Source organism: Cynocephalus volans, chromosome 10, assembly GCF_027409185.1.
Source record: "Cynocephalus volans isolate mCynVol1 chromosome 10, mCynVol1.pri, whole genome shotgun sequence".
NCBI classification, from domain to species: Eukaryota; Metazoa; Chordata; class Mammalia; order Dermoptera; family Cynocephalidae; genus Cynocephalus; species Cynocephalus volans.
In genome coordinates this window covers 112,009,044-112,024,924 of record NC_084469.1, presented here as the reverse complement: position 1 = coordinate 112,024,924, position 15,881 = coordinate 112,009,044, and the positions used below count along the sequence as shown (strand labels likewise).

At 55.1% G+C, this 15,881-nt stretch overlaps 1 protein-coding gene and 1 pseudogene across 4 annotated transcripts; one reads left to right on the top strand and one right to left on the bottom strand.

Moving 5' to 3' along the window:
* Positions 1-80: 80 nt before the first annotated feature.
* Positions 81-3,024, bottom strand: LOC134389381 (5-hydroxyisourate hydrolase-like). Of its 4 annotated transcripts, none has more exons than XM_063112932.1 (4): positions 2,986-3,024; positions 2,381-2,520; positions 885-1,020; positions 81-327 (listed from the first exon to the last, which is right to left on the bottom strand). In XM_063112932.1, the coding sequence occupies exons 2-4, from the start codon at positions 2,509-2,511 to the stop codon at positions 238-240; spliced, it is 357 nt and encodes a 118-aa protein (XP_062969002.1). In that variant the 5' UTR covers positions 2,512-2,520; positions 2,986-3,024; the 3' UTR covers positions 81-237. The 4 variants fall into 4 exon arrangements, with proteins under 4 accessions (XP_062969002.1, XP_062969000.1, XP_062968999.1 ...); XM_063112930.1 differs by having other exon boundaries at positions 2,945-3,005; XM_063112929.1 differs by lacking the exon at positions 2,986-3,024 and adding an exon at positions 2,899-2,980.
* Positions 3,025-15,113: 12,089 nt separating this feature from the next.
* LOC134388685 (small ribosomal subunit protein eS27-like) lies at positions 15,114-15,376 on the top strand (annotated as a pseudogene).
* The last annotated feature ends 505 nt before the right edge of the window (positions 15,377-15,881 follow it).

Sequence of the window (15,881 nt, the reverse complement as noted above, 5' to 3'; positions counted from 1 at the left end):
CTCCGAGCCCTGCAGCCGGGGCAGGGCCAGCGGAACTCTGCCTGCCCACACGCCACTCTCCTCCCAGCAAATGGAACAGCTTTGCAGATGCCCACCCTGACTTTATTAGTGCCCGAGTACAGCTGCCCACTGGGAAACTCCCAGGGCCAGAACCTCCCCCAGGAAGTGGGTGACCCCAGTGGGTGGCTCAGCCAGAGAAAAGGAGGAGGCAGGTGTCCTCGCGGCCCAGGCCCAGCTCTAGCTTCCCCGGTAGGTGGTGTAGGACCAGGGGCTGAGCAGCAAAGGCACGTGGAACTTCTGTGTCTCATTTGTGATGGTGAAAACAACCTGAGAAGCAGAGAAGGCCCAAGAAGACAGTGAGGGGCCCGCAGCACAAGCTGCCTGGGCCCTCCTTTGCCACTGAGAAGTCAGCAGCCCTTCCAGGGTCAGCTGGAGCCCAAAGGTGGAGGACGGGACAAAACCTGAGGGCTGAGGACGGGGCAAATCCTCCCCGGGAGACAGTGATCAGCTCAGAGGGAGGCCAAAGCCCCTTGGCCTGTAGGCATGTCCAGAACCTGGAAGAGCCCAGGTGCTCTGATGGTGGCCCCAGGTTAAGGGGAGGCAGGCTAGACCCAGTTAGCTGGAGTCTTGACTCAGATGAGAACCTGTCCACAAAGGGGAGCTGAGTCACCCTCAGTGTGGACTCCCCCAAAGCCTAACCCAGGGGGAGGTCAAGGATGGGCGTGTCATCAAAAGTTTTAATGATGCCTCAGGTACCTGGGAGAGGCAGGAGGGGCAGGCCCAGTCTGCTCACTGCCCAGGTGAGGCCTGGCCAGCAGGACCTGGCATGCAGGTCACAGCAAGTCACGGGCCTCCACGCCCCCAGCCCCACTTGCAGCCCTCACCTCCACGTATGGGTAGAAGCTCTCCTGCCCCTGCTTCTTCCAGTAGCCCTCGGTGTCAAAGGAGAGCTTGTAGGTGCCCGCTCTCATCTGGCCTGGCATCAGAAGCCCAGGGCAGCGGCCATCTGGGTCTGTGTAGCTGAGAGAAGAGAGGATGAGGTAGCAGAGAGGGGACGAAGAGCTGCCCGTGCCCTGACTCTCCTGGGCCTGCACCCCTGGCAGGCCTCAGACACGCCCTGAAGCCTGATGGTGGACCGGGGTGAGAAGACACGGACAGTTTCTAGGGCCTGTGGTTCTGGGGCAGCCCAGGGACACCACTGCACTGTCTCTTTAGGAGAAAACAGTGCAGAGAGGCTAAAAGAGAAAAAACCTCCCACAGTCTGCCCCATGAACAATAATCACTTCATACTTGGCATATATTTTTCTAGATTTCATCTATGTATAAGGACGTTTATAAACATTTTAAAAAAACATAAAATGAATACTACTTGTGTGTTTTATAACCTGCATTTTTCATTTACTATATTGTGCGTGACTTTCTGGGTCAGTAACTGGACCCAAACCCACATCCATGTGGCAGCCTATTTCCACCTGCACGGAGTGTCCACACTGATGAGCTGACCCTGGTCCAGGGTTCTGCAGGCCTGTGGCTTTGCTGTTTCACCTCCGAAAAAACCTGATGCTGTTCCGACCAGCTGTACTTTAAAGTGTGTGCTTCTACCTGTGATCAGAAAGAGGTAGTGTTGTGTGTGTGTGTCTCTATGACCTTCCATAAGATTCCAGGCTGCTCAGATGGGGCCTGGACCCCTCCCCCAGCCTCTGCGAAGAGCTGAATGCAGGGAAAGAGCTACACCCTCAGACCCTGAACCTTTGGGGCCGTCCCTCACCCCACCTCCCCAGACTTCCAGAGAACAAGCCTTCTTCAAGATAGAGGGGCCGGGGAATGCACTCACAGGGCTGACCCAGCAGAGCCTGTAACTGGGGTAGGGGCACAGTGCCCAGGGCCCTGGCTTGGAATCCCAGCTGTTACCTTGTCTCTTGCTGCCTCAGCCTCCCTGTCTATAAAAGGGTGTATGGAGAATAAAAGAAAGTGATTAGCCGCCCGCCGGGCACAAGGTCACCTACTAGTCAGGGCGACAGTGAAGCCTTTAGATTCCACATCAGGCCTTGACTAACCCAGCCCTCCCGGGCTGCTGGGCACGGCATCAAGGAGAGACAGAAACTCGCTGCCACCCAGCCGACCTCTCACGGGCGTGAGGCTGGAGGGTAGGAGGACGGAGGCTCGCGCTGACCCGCCACCTCACTGAACTGCGCTCACTGGACGAAACGGGGGGAGGGGCCGTAGCGTGAACCAGGCCTTGGCCCCGAGGCCGAGAGGTCAGCCGTGCCTGCCGTCCACGTGCCTTGGCTGTCTGGGACCCGTCCAAGGGTGGACTCAGGAAGGGCCCTGAGCTGGGGGAGGTGCTCTGGGCTCCGTCCTGCCCAGAGCCGGCTCCTACCTTTTCCTCAGCTCGGTCCAGTGCTGGCCGTGTTCCTCCAGCCTAGACAAACGGAGACAGAGGCCCCGGGCCGGGAGCCCCGAGGCGGTGTCCAGTACGTGTGTGGTCAGCGGGCTGCCGGCAGGTTCCATGACACCACCCTGGGCCGGGACAGAGGAACAGAGATGAACTCCCGGGGGCCTGTGCCCACGCGGCCCCAGCCTGGCTCCACGCCACCGGGGGAAAGTGAGCAGCCCCGGGATAGGTCCTCTCATCTCCCCAAGCTACCCGGGTCGCCGAGTCACCACGACGGGCGCCCAGTGCACAGTTCTGACCCGCGCCCTTCTCCCCGCGCACCGTTCCACGGGCGTGTCTTGTACTCCCAGCACCCAGCTCTCTCTCCGTCCCTGGCCACCCCCCGCCGACGACGGGACAGGGCCCCGCGGGCCCGGCCTGCCCCTCACCTCCGGGGAGCCCACCCCGCCGGCCGCCGCCGGCCGCTCCCCGGCGCCCGGGTTCCCCCGTGAGTCCCAACCCACAGGAGCCGCCTTCGGTCTCCCCATGAGGCCCCAGGGGGACGCTGACCAGGAGAGGGCTGCGGCGGGCGACTTGGGCGACACACACACCTTCACGGGCTCGGAGGCTCCTCCCGGGGCCGGGCCGGAAGTGCAGCCGCGGGGTGGGGGGCGTGGGCGTGGGGGCGGTGCCGGGGGGCGGGGCGTGGGGCGGCGCCGGGGGCGGGGCGTGCAGGTCCTGCGGGCTCGGGGCGGTGCGGGGGCGGAGCGGGTCCATCTCCACGTGGGGGCCAGCTGCATTTTGCTGGAAGCCTTTGAGCTGGGCAGGTAAAGTTTCTGATCCTGACTGCCCCGAGTGGCCATGTTACCTTGCCTCAGTTTCCTCATCTGTAAAGGGGGAGCAGTAACGACTCCGCAGGTTGTTGAGAGGGTTCCGCAGGAAAAGGCGAAGGTCTCCGAACTTCCGCCACCTGCTCCTCCCGACTTTCCTCTGCCCCCCTCCTCCGTGGCGTATGCGGCTTTATTCGCTGACATATAGGAGGTCCCTGCTGTGCAGAAAGCGAGAAAGATGGTAGAGCCATGGGTAGGGGCGCGATTCCATCGTTGCATTAAAATTATAGAACATTTATAGAGAACAAGTTTTTGATATATATTGTGTCATAAATAAAAATAAAGGCGCGCTCTATATTTAAAGTCTGGAAAGGTCTGCAACGTAATGTTGGAGACTGGTTGTCTTGGTGTGGGATATGGAAACGTTTTTTCTTGCCAGGATACATTGTCTAAGTATTTTATAGTGAGCACCGGTTATTTGTAAGTTAAGGATCAGGCCCGTCTAAAGGAAGGAGACCCTCTCAACAAAGGTTGGGAGTGTTCTGGTTACAACCACTTGGAGGCAATTAAGAGACATCTATTGGAGATCGAAGAGCACATGGCATTTGGCACGGCTTCTGTTTATAGGAGAGGCTCCCACTTGTGGGTGCCAGAGACCCGAGTAAGTAGACTGGCCTACTGGGGTCTCCCTAAGGAGGAGCTTAGTCCTCACTTCTGTGACCTGCATGCCAGTTTCCTCCGTGGTCCGATACAAACCCTTTTCATGTGGTCTCCTGGGTCACCACGGCCAATCCCGAGTCCTTTCGTTTGGCTCACTCAGCCAGCTTGAGAAGACTTTGCTTGATCTCACCACAAACTCACTCCATCGATCTCCTTCCAGCCTAACTCAAGACACACCTCCTCCAGGAAGGCTTCCCTGAATTACTGCCGGCTCTGGCCGTGTCCTCCAGCACCACTGATGGAGCCAGTTTGCAGGTCTGGGCTGTCAGGGGCCCTTCAGTCGTGAGTGTGTGTGTGTGAGAGTGACCTGGTGTGTACACGTGAATGTGAGTAACTGTGTGTGTGAGTGAATAGTGTGAGCGTGAGTTAGTTACTGTGTTAGGGTGAGTCTGCAGGAGACTGTGTGACTGCGAGTGTGTGTGAGGCGTGCTGTGAGCATGTGTGCATGTGTGTGTGAGTGGGTGCGTGTGTGCACACTTTGTCTCCTGGGGCGTCCGAGGGCACGCGAACACTCTCCCACAGCCTGGAGAGGGTTCTGTTCACAGCAGTCGCCCAACGGGGGTGTCTGACTCAGTAGAAAGAAGGTGGCCAGGCGGGACCATCCCTGAGGGTTTGGCGTGGGAGCCCGGCCAGCCTGGGCACGTCCTCACTCTCTCGCTGGGTGACTGGGAGGATCGTTCATTCTCAAGCCAACATTCTTGTGGGTGGGATGGGTGAGGCAACGCAGCTCCTTCCTGGTCAACATCTAGTGAAGGTTCACGAAGAGAATGTGCAGGCAGCTCCACCTGAAGCCTGGAACACAGCACCTACCGACAGTGTTCACCGTGGCTCCGGGAGGGCTGTGGCCCAAAGGTAGATACCCGTGCTCCCGCCGCCATGCACGGCAGTGATGCGGGCTGTGAGCGTGCTGTGCTGCACTCGCCACATCCCTGCGCAATCAGTGCCTGTGGAAATAACGCCCGCTTCCAGCCAGCTGTTTGGGTCTTACATAAGACATGGGTCAGGGTGCCCCAGCACTCTCTTGGGGCATAATGAGCTGCTGACATATTTTAAGTATTTTCTTCACTCCTTCCTCTGGCCAGCCTCCAGGGCGCCGCTGCCACCAGTGTCCTGGTCTGGTGTAGACTCAGCCACCAGTGGCCTGGATTCCAGCCTCACCCCAACCCGTGCTGGGTGTGCTGGTCAGGAACATGGGCAGCAGGCTGAGTCCCAACTGACCTCCTGCACCTGCAAGCTGTTTGGGGGGCCAAGCGGGACGTGATCTCCTGGCTGGTGCCAACGTCTGTGGACATTTCCACCATTTCACCAGAGGCATGAAGACAGCGCTCTCATTCACGTCCACCACGTCCACCATACTGTGGCTGTGGAGGTGGGGAGAGACGCCACGCAGGGCACTGCGTTCACCACCATCATGTAAAGGGTGTCCTGCTGTGTGGTCTAAAAATCTGAGCCCCAAGAGCGACAGTGGGTGCACTCTGTGTCCTTCATGTAGGGCCTTCCGTTGCTATCCTGCAAAGAAGCTCAGGCCCTGGCTGCAACCTTCTCTCAGGACAGGCAGGGGTCACATTTCTCGCGCTCGCTGCCCAGTCCTGGCCACCATCAGTGACAGCTGCAGGCAAGGTGTGAGCCAGGACCACCTGCCGAGCCCTTCCCAAATGCCTGGCCCACAGTGGTGCTGTGTGGGATGATTTGTTAAGTGGTAATAGCTGACTGGGACAAGGGGCAGCAGTGAGAAGACAGAAAACTCCCATTTCTGGGTTTCTAGGCAGTTCTCATCTGGAAGAACCAAACCGTGGTGGAGACTTTGCATTGTCATGTGTCTCCAGTTTTGCCCTGAGCGGGGACTTCCCAATAGCCATGTGTGTCTGACCACAAATCCCAGAATTCCTTGCGGCCACAGGTGCTGAGTCCAGACTGGAGGACAGGAGCAGCGGGAGCCACAGTGACAAGGATGGTTCTGTGCCCTGCGCTGAGCTGTGCTGCAGATGCTCCACACGTAGCGCAGCAGAGGAGCAGTGGCTCTGACACATACTGTGAAAACCAGGGCAACTGACTTCACCTCTGCATGCCTCAGTTTCCCCACCACCAAATGGACGTAATAGCAACACTTGTCTGCTAGGGTTGGAGTGAAAACTGAATGTGTTAATAATACACAGACAACCCCTGGCACTTAGCGAAGACTGTGTATATTGGCTCTCAGTATTGTTTTCTTCTTAATTCTCCCAACAGACTCATGAGGCCATGTTGGGCATTAAGCAGAATTATCAGAAAGTGTCCCTGGTAGGCTGGACCCCTGTGACCCCAATGCAGCCTTTTCCCCTGTAGGGGAGAGACCTTGCTCAGTCCCCAGCGAGGCCCTACCAAAGGATCAGGTGCAGGGTGGGGAGTAGTCTGGCAGGCTGTTGGCAGAATTCCTGTTTTTTGGCCCCTCAGCTCCCCAGGCTGGCCAACACACTGCCTCTGACCTTCTGCACATTTATTCAAAGACTCTCCCTCACTGCCCACCCCCAGTATTCTGGGGCCAAAAGACCATGCTTGGAACAAAGAGCAGACAGTGCGCGCTTCCTTCCAACCCCAGGATGTCCACTAGAGGCCATGAACTTCCAGGGGAGCCTGAGGGGTATGCTTAGGACCTCAGCCTGCACCATCCTGCTTTGTTCCTGACTCTGCCCTCCCCCCCATGAATCTGTCTTTGTGGGGAAGATAGGATAATTTAGTCAGGCTCTCTCGACATTTCTTGCTGTGGAGAATTAGTGTGCATGTGCGCCAATGTATCTTTTTAGTTAATTGCTATTGTGTGTTCTTCAGTTTGTGAAGCAGAAGTTGGCTGCAGAGCTTGAGTGTAAAAATAGAACGTGTTTACTCTGCTGACAGCTGCTCAGTTTTAGTTTTTCTTTGGAATTTGCCAGTAGTAGTTGAGTTTCTGAGTTTCTCTGTGGACTGCTTAGCTCATAGTGTTGTGTGCTGAATAAAGACTATTCCTTCTTCAACTGAAGCTCCAAGGACCTTTTTGCCTGTTACCTAGCTCATAGACCTGTGCGTGAAAGGTTTGTGAACCGGCTTGAGGGGTCTGTGAGCACCAGACCCTAGCCTTAGCTCTACAGTCTTCCTGTCCCTGTTTTTCTCTTTTTGATAGTTTCATCTTAGGTTTGCCATGAGTCAATTCTGGGGGAATGGTTCAGGCCCTCTGCATATTGTGGAGGCCACATCCTGCCTCCAGGGTGGGGAGGAGACAGATCCGAGTCATCTCCCAGAGTGGAACCTGCTCACTGAGGCTCTAGCCCCTGCCCTCCCTCCCTGGTCCCACCTCCCTGATTGCTCACCAGCATTCCAGGGTCCCCTCCCACAGATTCTTGGCTCAGGTTCTGCTTTGGGGGGAACTCGAATGAAGGCACCTGTGCAGTCTAGTTCTCTGAAAACGGCTCACATTGGTACTTTTCTGGGAGATGCAGGCGGTTCTTCCCCTTGCACTCGAGATTATGTTGTGGCTTTGTTTTGACTTCTCCCTTAGTCATTTTTTTTTTTTTTCTAAAGATGACCGGTAAGGGGATCTTAACCCTTGGCTTGGTGTTGTCAGCACCACACTCAGCCAGTGAGTGCACCGGCCATCCCTATATGGGATCCGAACCCATGGCCTTGGTGTTATCAGCACTGCACTCTCCCGAGTGAGCCACGGGATGGCCCCCTCCCTTAGTCATTTTGAGGCAAGCATTGGGGCCAGGACCACCATCTCAGTAGAAAGCCCTAAGGTGAGAAACTGTCAAGCCAGGGAGGTGACAATTGAGCCCCTGCCCCATCCTTGACCAGGGCAGACAGTAATCGATCACAGCCTGTTCCTTCCCGCAAGGCGTTGCAGGCAGTCCCTGCCCTGGCCCAGGAACTCTCCACCTCCCAGAGCTCCCAATGCCTTTGCTGTTTTCAGAGGCCATTGTGGCGACAGTGAAGGGCTGGGTCTGTTGTTTAAGATGGAGAACATGGCCTTCCAGGCTGGCGAGCCAGGGGTGTCTGCGTCTGCCACCTTCAGCCTCACTTTCCTGTCATCTGCCTTGTTCTCAAATGCCTGGCCCACGTGCAGCAATCAAAGGACACGGGCGGCTCATTCCCGATGTCCTGTTTGGGGGTTCAGGAAGCAAACACCCTGCACCAGCCTTGAGGGAACTTTGTCATGGCAGGAGGGTTCATTGTTCTGAGCAAGACGGCCATGGTGACAGTCCTCTGGACCCCGTCAGCTCAAGAACAAGTGCTGCTGGGTGCATGTGGGGTGTGTGGGGGACCTCCAGCAGCCCTGTGTTCCTTCTCATCTCCGTCTTCTGTCCTGCTCTACATGGGAAGGCTGAGCAATGTCTCCCAGGCCTCTGCAGCCTGGATCTGAGTGTGAGCCGGCAGGAGGAGGATGGGTCCATGGCCACTCACAGTTGTTCTGGGCTCCATTCCCTGTCACTGCCACCAGGAGAAGCTCCGCTGTGACCACAGACACACCAGGTCCTGTCTGCAGCCCAGGGTGGGGTCCTCCAGCCCTTCCCACCCACTTTCCAACTCAGTCTCCATGAGGAACATATTTCTACGTCTCAAGTCAGGCATGTGAGATTGCACGTGGACCTGAGCCTCAGGTGAGTCGGTGACATCAGCCCCAGCTGCCATGGGAGCAATGCTGGGTCTGTGGCTAGGGCCACTTGGATGGGAGGGTAGTGTCCAGACACCGCTGTATGCTTCATTTACAGGGAGTGAGGGCATGTGACCCTCTCTGCTGGTCTCTGTGTCCTGCATATCTGTCCTGTGACCAAAAGACAATAATGAATGGTGGCCTAATGTAGAGAGGGGTGGGCTCCCCAGCTGTGGCGGGCCCAGCAACAGCAGACTTCCCAGTTCAAAAGAAGTTGCTCATTTATTTTTGGGGTACATCTCCCAGAGCAGAGAGAGCATTCTCTTTGAGGTCAGACTGGTCTAGGTTAAAATTCCAGCCCCCAAATCCCTGTACCAGCTCCTCACACACATGACTTATGGTTGTCCTCACACAACCTTATGGGACAAACATTACTGACCCCCTTATAGGCGTGATAACATGGGGTGGGGGGTCAGATGATTCCCCATTTGACCAGGCTATTGGCTGTCTTCCCTAGTGCACACATTACTGTTGCAATGTGCTGACGTGGTTAACTTTCACTGCACCCCACAAGCAGGTACTGTCATCTCCTCTGATTCTGAGGTGGGGCAGAGAAAGGCTAGGTGATGTGGTCATGGTCCCAGGACTGAGAAAGGATGATGCGGACTGGAATCCAAAGGCCCTGCCTAAAGCACTCCCCTGGACCTCACACGGGTCCTGGCCCTTTTTCCTGAGAAAGCCTAGGGCCCCGGACACTCAGGCATCCATCAGGGACAGCCACGGAATCCAGATCCTGTGTCCCAGGGCTTAAGCCAGCTGAGTGCCAAGTGGAAAGCCCTAGGTGAGTGCCCTGGAAGGCCAGCCAGAGTATCCAGACAACGCGGCCTGCAGGCTTCACCTCTGCCAGGGCAGGGAGCTGGTGGTCAGGCCCTCTGTGTGTGAGTCCCCTGAACTGTAACCCTGGCTGCCTGGACAGCTTCCAGCCGGAGCAGCCGTGCAACACATTTCTGGCCCATGAGACAAAAATGTGTCTATTCAGTGAGGTTTTCTGCAAAAGGGACCTGGCATGGCTTTTGCCTCATCCCTTGCTCTTCTTTCTGATTGGATCGTAGTGTGATGCTGGAGATGTGGCAGCCACCTTGCCCCCAGGAGGACAAAACACACTGAGGAGGACAGAACAACAAGACAAGGCAGCTGTGTCCCTGGTGTGCTGCTGGGCTATCCAGCAGGCCTGGCCCTCCCGTCTCTCATTATGTTACAATAACTACAATAAACCAGAGCAATAAACCAGTCATGGGTAAACTACTCTTGAGTTTTCTGAAAGCATTTTTATCTGATAAACCTGCCTCACAGAGTTGAGATCATGTAGGTAAAATGTGTCACACACATACTGTCCAATAGCTCAGAACTGATGTTTCTTCTAGGTCAGACAACACCTTCAGCAGTTAGAGAGCCTCTTACCTTCTCTCTTCCCCCAGTCAGAAGTTAGCTGGTCTCACGGCCATCTGGTTTCCACCAACATCGGCCATGCCTTCCCTCAGCCCACCTGCTTTGGCCTTCAAGGTTCTGGGTAGGTACTGATATGGGAGGTCCCTGCCCCACCTTGAACCACGAGAGGTGCCCATGTGGGGTTTCCAGCTGTGGCTGTGCAGTCACAGGGGCCCACTGAGGTGGCTGGACTCACCACGGGAAAGATGCCTGTCCTCCCATCCCCCAACCCCGATCCCACATCTCCCAGGCTACCGTAGTGAGAATTTGTGGTTGGATCTCAGAGACCTTGACTCCATTTCAATTGGTGCCTGAACTGAGGGGACATGAGGGCAGCTGGGACCTTCTTTTGTTGAAGAGATACTGACGGAACATCACTGGTGCAGAGCTCTAAGCTCACTCATGGACACAGGTGGTGGGAGGGATGGCTCTAAACACCAGAACATACAACATTTTTGGAGGTGGTATGTGCTGGGAAGAAAGCTCACCGTGATGTGCCAGAAGGCAGTGTCTGCTGAACTTCAAGTGTGGTGTTCTCAGAGCAGGAGGAGGATGTGGGGAGGGTGGCATTGTGTGGAGATGCTGAGGGTGGGGGCCCACTCTGCAGAGTTCTGAGACGGGACACGCCTGGCATGTGAGGAGCCAGCAAGGGGCTGAGGGGCTGGAGGCGGACGTGTGGGGAGGCAGCAATGAGGGCCTGAGCTGGGCAGCGGCTTGGGGACCATGGGAAGGTTTGGGTTTGATTTGATTGAGAGCATTTGACTCATGCTGTCCATCACACACACACTGCACACATTCCCTCCTTGTGCCGACACACATGTTCACACATAGACACACGCTCACATGCACACTCACACACGGTACACATGGAGGGAGAGACACGCAGATAAGGGCAGCTGTTCCTCAGCCCTCAAGAGGTTCAAGTACACCCCAGCCCTTGGGTTCCCCCAAATGCTCTGTTTCTTTATGGTAGACTTCCTCTGTCCTTCATTCATCCAAGTGTCCTGAACTGTACCTTCCCTGAGAAGCCTGGAGTCGGTTCCTGCCATCTGGATCTGAGGGCTCTTTATCTTAACCAGTGGGGGCCAGAGGGCTCCAGGCCAAGGTCCAAGCCCCTCTCCCATGCCCAAGATGAGCACATCTGCTTCTGCCTTCTGCACTTAGCTGTGCATTTGGGTTGCCAGGAGCCTGAGGATGACCAATGCCCTGGAACGGGGTGAAATTGTCAGCACACCCCCAAGCTCCCAGCTGCATGTAGTGTGCACTTGGGCTGAATCGCAACGTGCTGCTCCATAGACAGTGCTTTAAACCATTGAGGGTTCCCAGGACTCACTGCAGAGCACACTCTGCCAGTCTCAGCTGTTGGCAACTGTGACTGTGGCTGTTGCTACCCTACTTAAGCCTTCAGTGTGTGACTGGGAGCATGGGAACAGAACAGTCAGCACGGGGGACTGCAGACCAGGTCTGGATCACCTACCCTATCCAGAGAGACTGTGGGAGACCCCGAGGAACCAAACTCCCGGGGAAGGTCCTGACAGCGAGGTTCCCTGTGGACCAGCTCCTCCACTAACATGACCATCTTTAGGGGCTGGGGCTCTGCCGGGTGTTTAAGGAAATGTCGAGCACCTCTCAGCTTCCATTTGCCCCTCACTCTCCAAAGAAGCAAATTCTTCGATAAATTCACACCATCCCCTCCCAATATGACTTCTGACGCAGGGGGAGATTTCTTTTTACCTGGACTGGGATCTGATCAACATATTCCCAGTCCCAGTCCCACCACCATGCCTGTGGGGGTCCTGGCACCCTTTTATTATGTGTTCAACATGTGTGGGGGTGATGTCCAGCTACATTTTCCATCAGAGAATGTGGTCTAATTTTGTGGGAAGCCGACCCATTTTGTTGTGCCAGTTACAGGAGGGATCTTGTGGATTGCATTTCTGATTTACTGTAGTGATGCTTTAGTGATTACTGTGCCCAGGACCAAAGTCAGCCTGCACAGCAACGGACAGCTCTCTGCAGCTGGTATCTCTCCTGATTGGTCAATGCCTGTTCTGATTGGTTGGTGACTGTTCTGATCGGTCAGTGCCTGTTCTGATTGGTGGTTGCCTATGCCTTACCAGCTGGGACAAATGTACATTTGACTGCACCCCTTTGACCCTTCCTGACTCCTGACCTCTCCATCCCAGAAGTGAGCACCCTGATGGTGAGCACTGCCGCATTGCAGGTGTCCCCACAATCATCTACGTGTGCTGCTGTGACCACATTGCAGAGGTTCCTGCAAGGAACAGAAGGCTGTGGATTTGATCATCTCCACAGCTAGCAGCCTCATAATGATACAGATTAATACAGAAATCTGAAAATACATGTATTCCCTTCTAGTCCACTAATGCTACAGACTGAGGCTGCTTATCAGGTAGTACAAGTTCTAGTTCAAATAATCCATCAAATTATTATAATAATTTCCAAACGACCTATTGACTTCTTAGAAGTTGTTAGGCATCTTTTCATGTGGCTGTCACTATGGGAACCCTCTCCTCCATTAAAACCGTACTTCAGGGGGCTGAGGTCCTGCCCGGTGCCTACAGGAGGTTGGCGCGGCTGGTCTCTGTCTCATCTTTCTACCTGCCCCACTGCGTGCAGGCCTCTTCTGTACCTCTTCCCCACCATTGCCAGAGTCCTGTCTGGGCACATGTCAAGAGCGGGGCCACATGCACAGCCAGAGAGAGGGGTGGTGAAGGCACTGGGCACGGGTGGGTGGGGCAGTGTGTCCTGGTGCTAGAACCACAAGTCTGGAGTTTTCCTGTTTACTCCCCCGAGGGAACCAGAGATGGCTGCTCGCCTCGTGTGAGTGAGCAGGAGACAGTGCTGGCTGGGGAGGCCGTGGTTTGTTGCATGAACAAAGGTAGAAAGAGGAGGATAGGAAAGGTGAAGGGGAAGAAGAAAGCATTAATGGCTGTTACCATCAGGCCAGGAGAGGAAAGAGAACACTCCATCAGAATGTCCTTTTCCTATGAAATGCCTGTGATTTTCAGTGTCATTTCAAATTGAGCCCAAGGACTGGGACCTCATCACCCATCCCTGAAACATCAGCTCTGAAGCCGGGAATTGACTGGGCCACAGCTGCTGGGAGGTCAGTCATGAGAAGCTGTTTGGAAGCTTCCACTTCCCTATGAAAGCTCATTGGAATCAGGGGTGGATCCTGGATCTAGTGTAGCCATCAGATCCTTGTTTCAGGAGAATGAATCAGGAAACGTGAGGAGGCTTGAGCAGGGAGAAACAAGCCGAAGCTGGAGGGATAGTCGGGAGAAGCCATGAAATGGACCAGCTCCAGGGTGGGGAAGGGGCTGTGGGGGGCCTGGAGGAAGCCCACGACATGAGGATGCAGAACCCAGCAGACACCAGCAGGGGCACCACCCAGGCAGTGGCAGAGGAGTGTGCGGACCCACAGCGCCCGGACCCTCTTGCTTAGGTCCCTGTCAGCCCATCTCTGCGGGATCCTGTTGGCCTGTGGCCATCCCCTCTCCCAGCTTCCCTGAGCCAGCCTGGGAGTGTCTCTGCTGCTTGAAACCAAAAAAAGCCTCTTCAACCCTTGGGCTGCCCCCTCCGATCTCAAAGAGCAGACACTGCCCCGTTCAGCGCAAGGCCGCGTGCTGACCTGCAGGAGGGTTTCCTCAGCACCCACGCTTCGCTTTTCCAGAATCTTCATCTTCCCCCCGCTTCTTCTGCCACATGTCACCAAAACCCCCATTGTTCTAACTAACCCAGGCAGGCTCCTTCCATCCCTGGCCCCTCAAAGACCTCCTGGGTGAATTCAGCCTGTTGTCATTCTGGTCTGTCACCATGACCAGTCTCCAGATGGTCCTCAACAGCGTCTCCATTTGAACACAAGAGCTGTGAGGCACTATGATGGTGTAGAGGACACAGTGAGGGTCACACCCGTGGCCGTGGCCATTTATCACACACCTGCTGCCATGCTGGGTCCCCTTCCCTACAACATCTCATGTCCCAGTCACCAGCGAGGCCGAGAAAGCCACACGTCTCCAGCCTCAGTGAAATCCTACAGCTCTCCCCTCAGGTTTCCCTGCTGTCGGGCTCAAGGCCGGCTACTCGCACCCTTCACCCAGCTCCCCCTTCATATGATACCCAGCTCAGCTGTCACCACATGCCCAGACTCTCAGGGATGGACCACAAGAAGTGATGTCTGCAGTTTCCGCATCACTCCCTGAAGGGAGATTGCTCCCCCACCCCTGTCTTTTTCCCTTCTCTGTTGTGGAACCTGGGTCCGAATCAGACCCACTCAACAAAGTCAAGGCTTTGTTTGGGTCAAGCACATGGCCTTGGTCTCACTCAGAAGGGTGTGGCCTGAGAGTCTACTGGACAAGACCCCCTGAGGTATGTAAATTTAGAAGGGTGCCTAGCATCACATCTAATAACAATAGCTAATAGGTGCCCAGAACCATGTATTGCTCTAAGTGCTTCACATATATTAACCCACCAGCAAAAGGAAATTGGGGCTCAGAGGGGTAAGTACCACACCCAGAGCTACGTAGTTATTAAGTGCCCCAGCTGGGGTTTGATTGCAGCCTGTCCAGCTCTGGATCCTACACGGTTACCATTTGCAGATGGTCTAGAATGTTCATCTCTCCAAGGTCCCAGCTTAGAGTCACGAGGCTGTCCCCTTCTCTCTGTTAACCCGCTCTTGCCACACCTCTCCTCCCCACCTTTATCTTTGCTCAGGTGTCATGCCCAGGTAGAATCCCCCCCCCAGGTAGAAAGCAGGTCCTCCAGGAGTCTGTATTATGCCTCTCTGTATCTAACAGAGTGGTGGAAACAGTAACAGCAGTAATGATATTCCTCCACGTGTCCGTCTTTCTCTGTGCTCAGAAGCTCCCCTAATCTCCTGGAATCCTGACCCTCAGCCAGTGTTGGAACTTGTCCATGACCCCAAAGCTGGATCATAGGCTGTAAAGCTCAGATCTGCACCCACCTCTGCCCACCCCCTTATGTGTGTACCTGGAACATAACAGGTGCTCAAAAATGTTTTATGAATAACTTTAAAAACCAAGTGGTGCCTTTCTGGTGGTGAAGACCTACCCACAAGAACATGCCTCTCGCAAACAATCTACTCCACCCCTCTCCAGAAGAGGAGAAGAGGAGACACAGGAAGAAGCCCCTGGTCCAGCGCCCGAATTCTTACTTCATGGACATGAAGTGCCCGGGGTGCTATAAAATCACCACGGTCTTCAGCCATGCGCACAAATGGTAGTTTCGTGTGTCGGCTGCTCCACTGTCCCCTGCCAGCCTACAGGAGGAAAAGCAAGGCCTATAGAAGGGTGTTCCTTCAGGAGGAAGCAACACTAAAAGCACTGAATCAAGATGCTGGGAAACCGTCCCAATAAACACATTTTGGATATATATAAAAAAAACCAAAAACAACAAAAAACAACCAAGTGGCTGTCTGAAACATTTAGAAAACGAGATCTTGCCTCTTGCCAGCACCCCAAAACCGCACAGGAGGCACTCACGACACAGCATGCGGCCTTTTCCTCTGTCCAGGGCCTTTGTTGTCTTCAGCCACCATTTCCCTTCCAATAGCAGATGTTCCGTGGGGAGGTTCGTCAGCTCCCCAGCTGGTGATGCCGTGGAAAGTCTTGACTGCATCGTCCCTGTTGGGTCTGATCTGAAGACAACCCAAAACAGAGCTGGCAAAGACACACTGGCTCAGGTCTGAATCCCCCTCGTTAGGGACCCCTTGAGCAAAATCAAAATCCCCCTTTTGATATACCTGAAACAGCTTTTCAGGGAACGGCCCCTTTTCATTCTCTGGGCAGTGGATGGAGGGACAGCCCGGTCTCGCTCCTGCCTC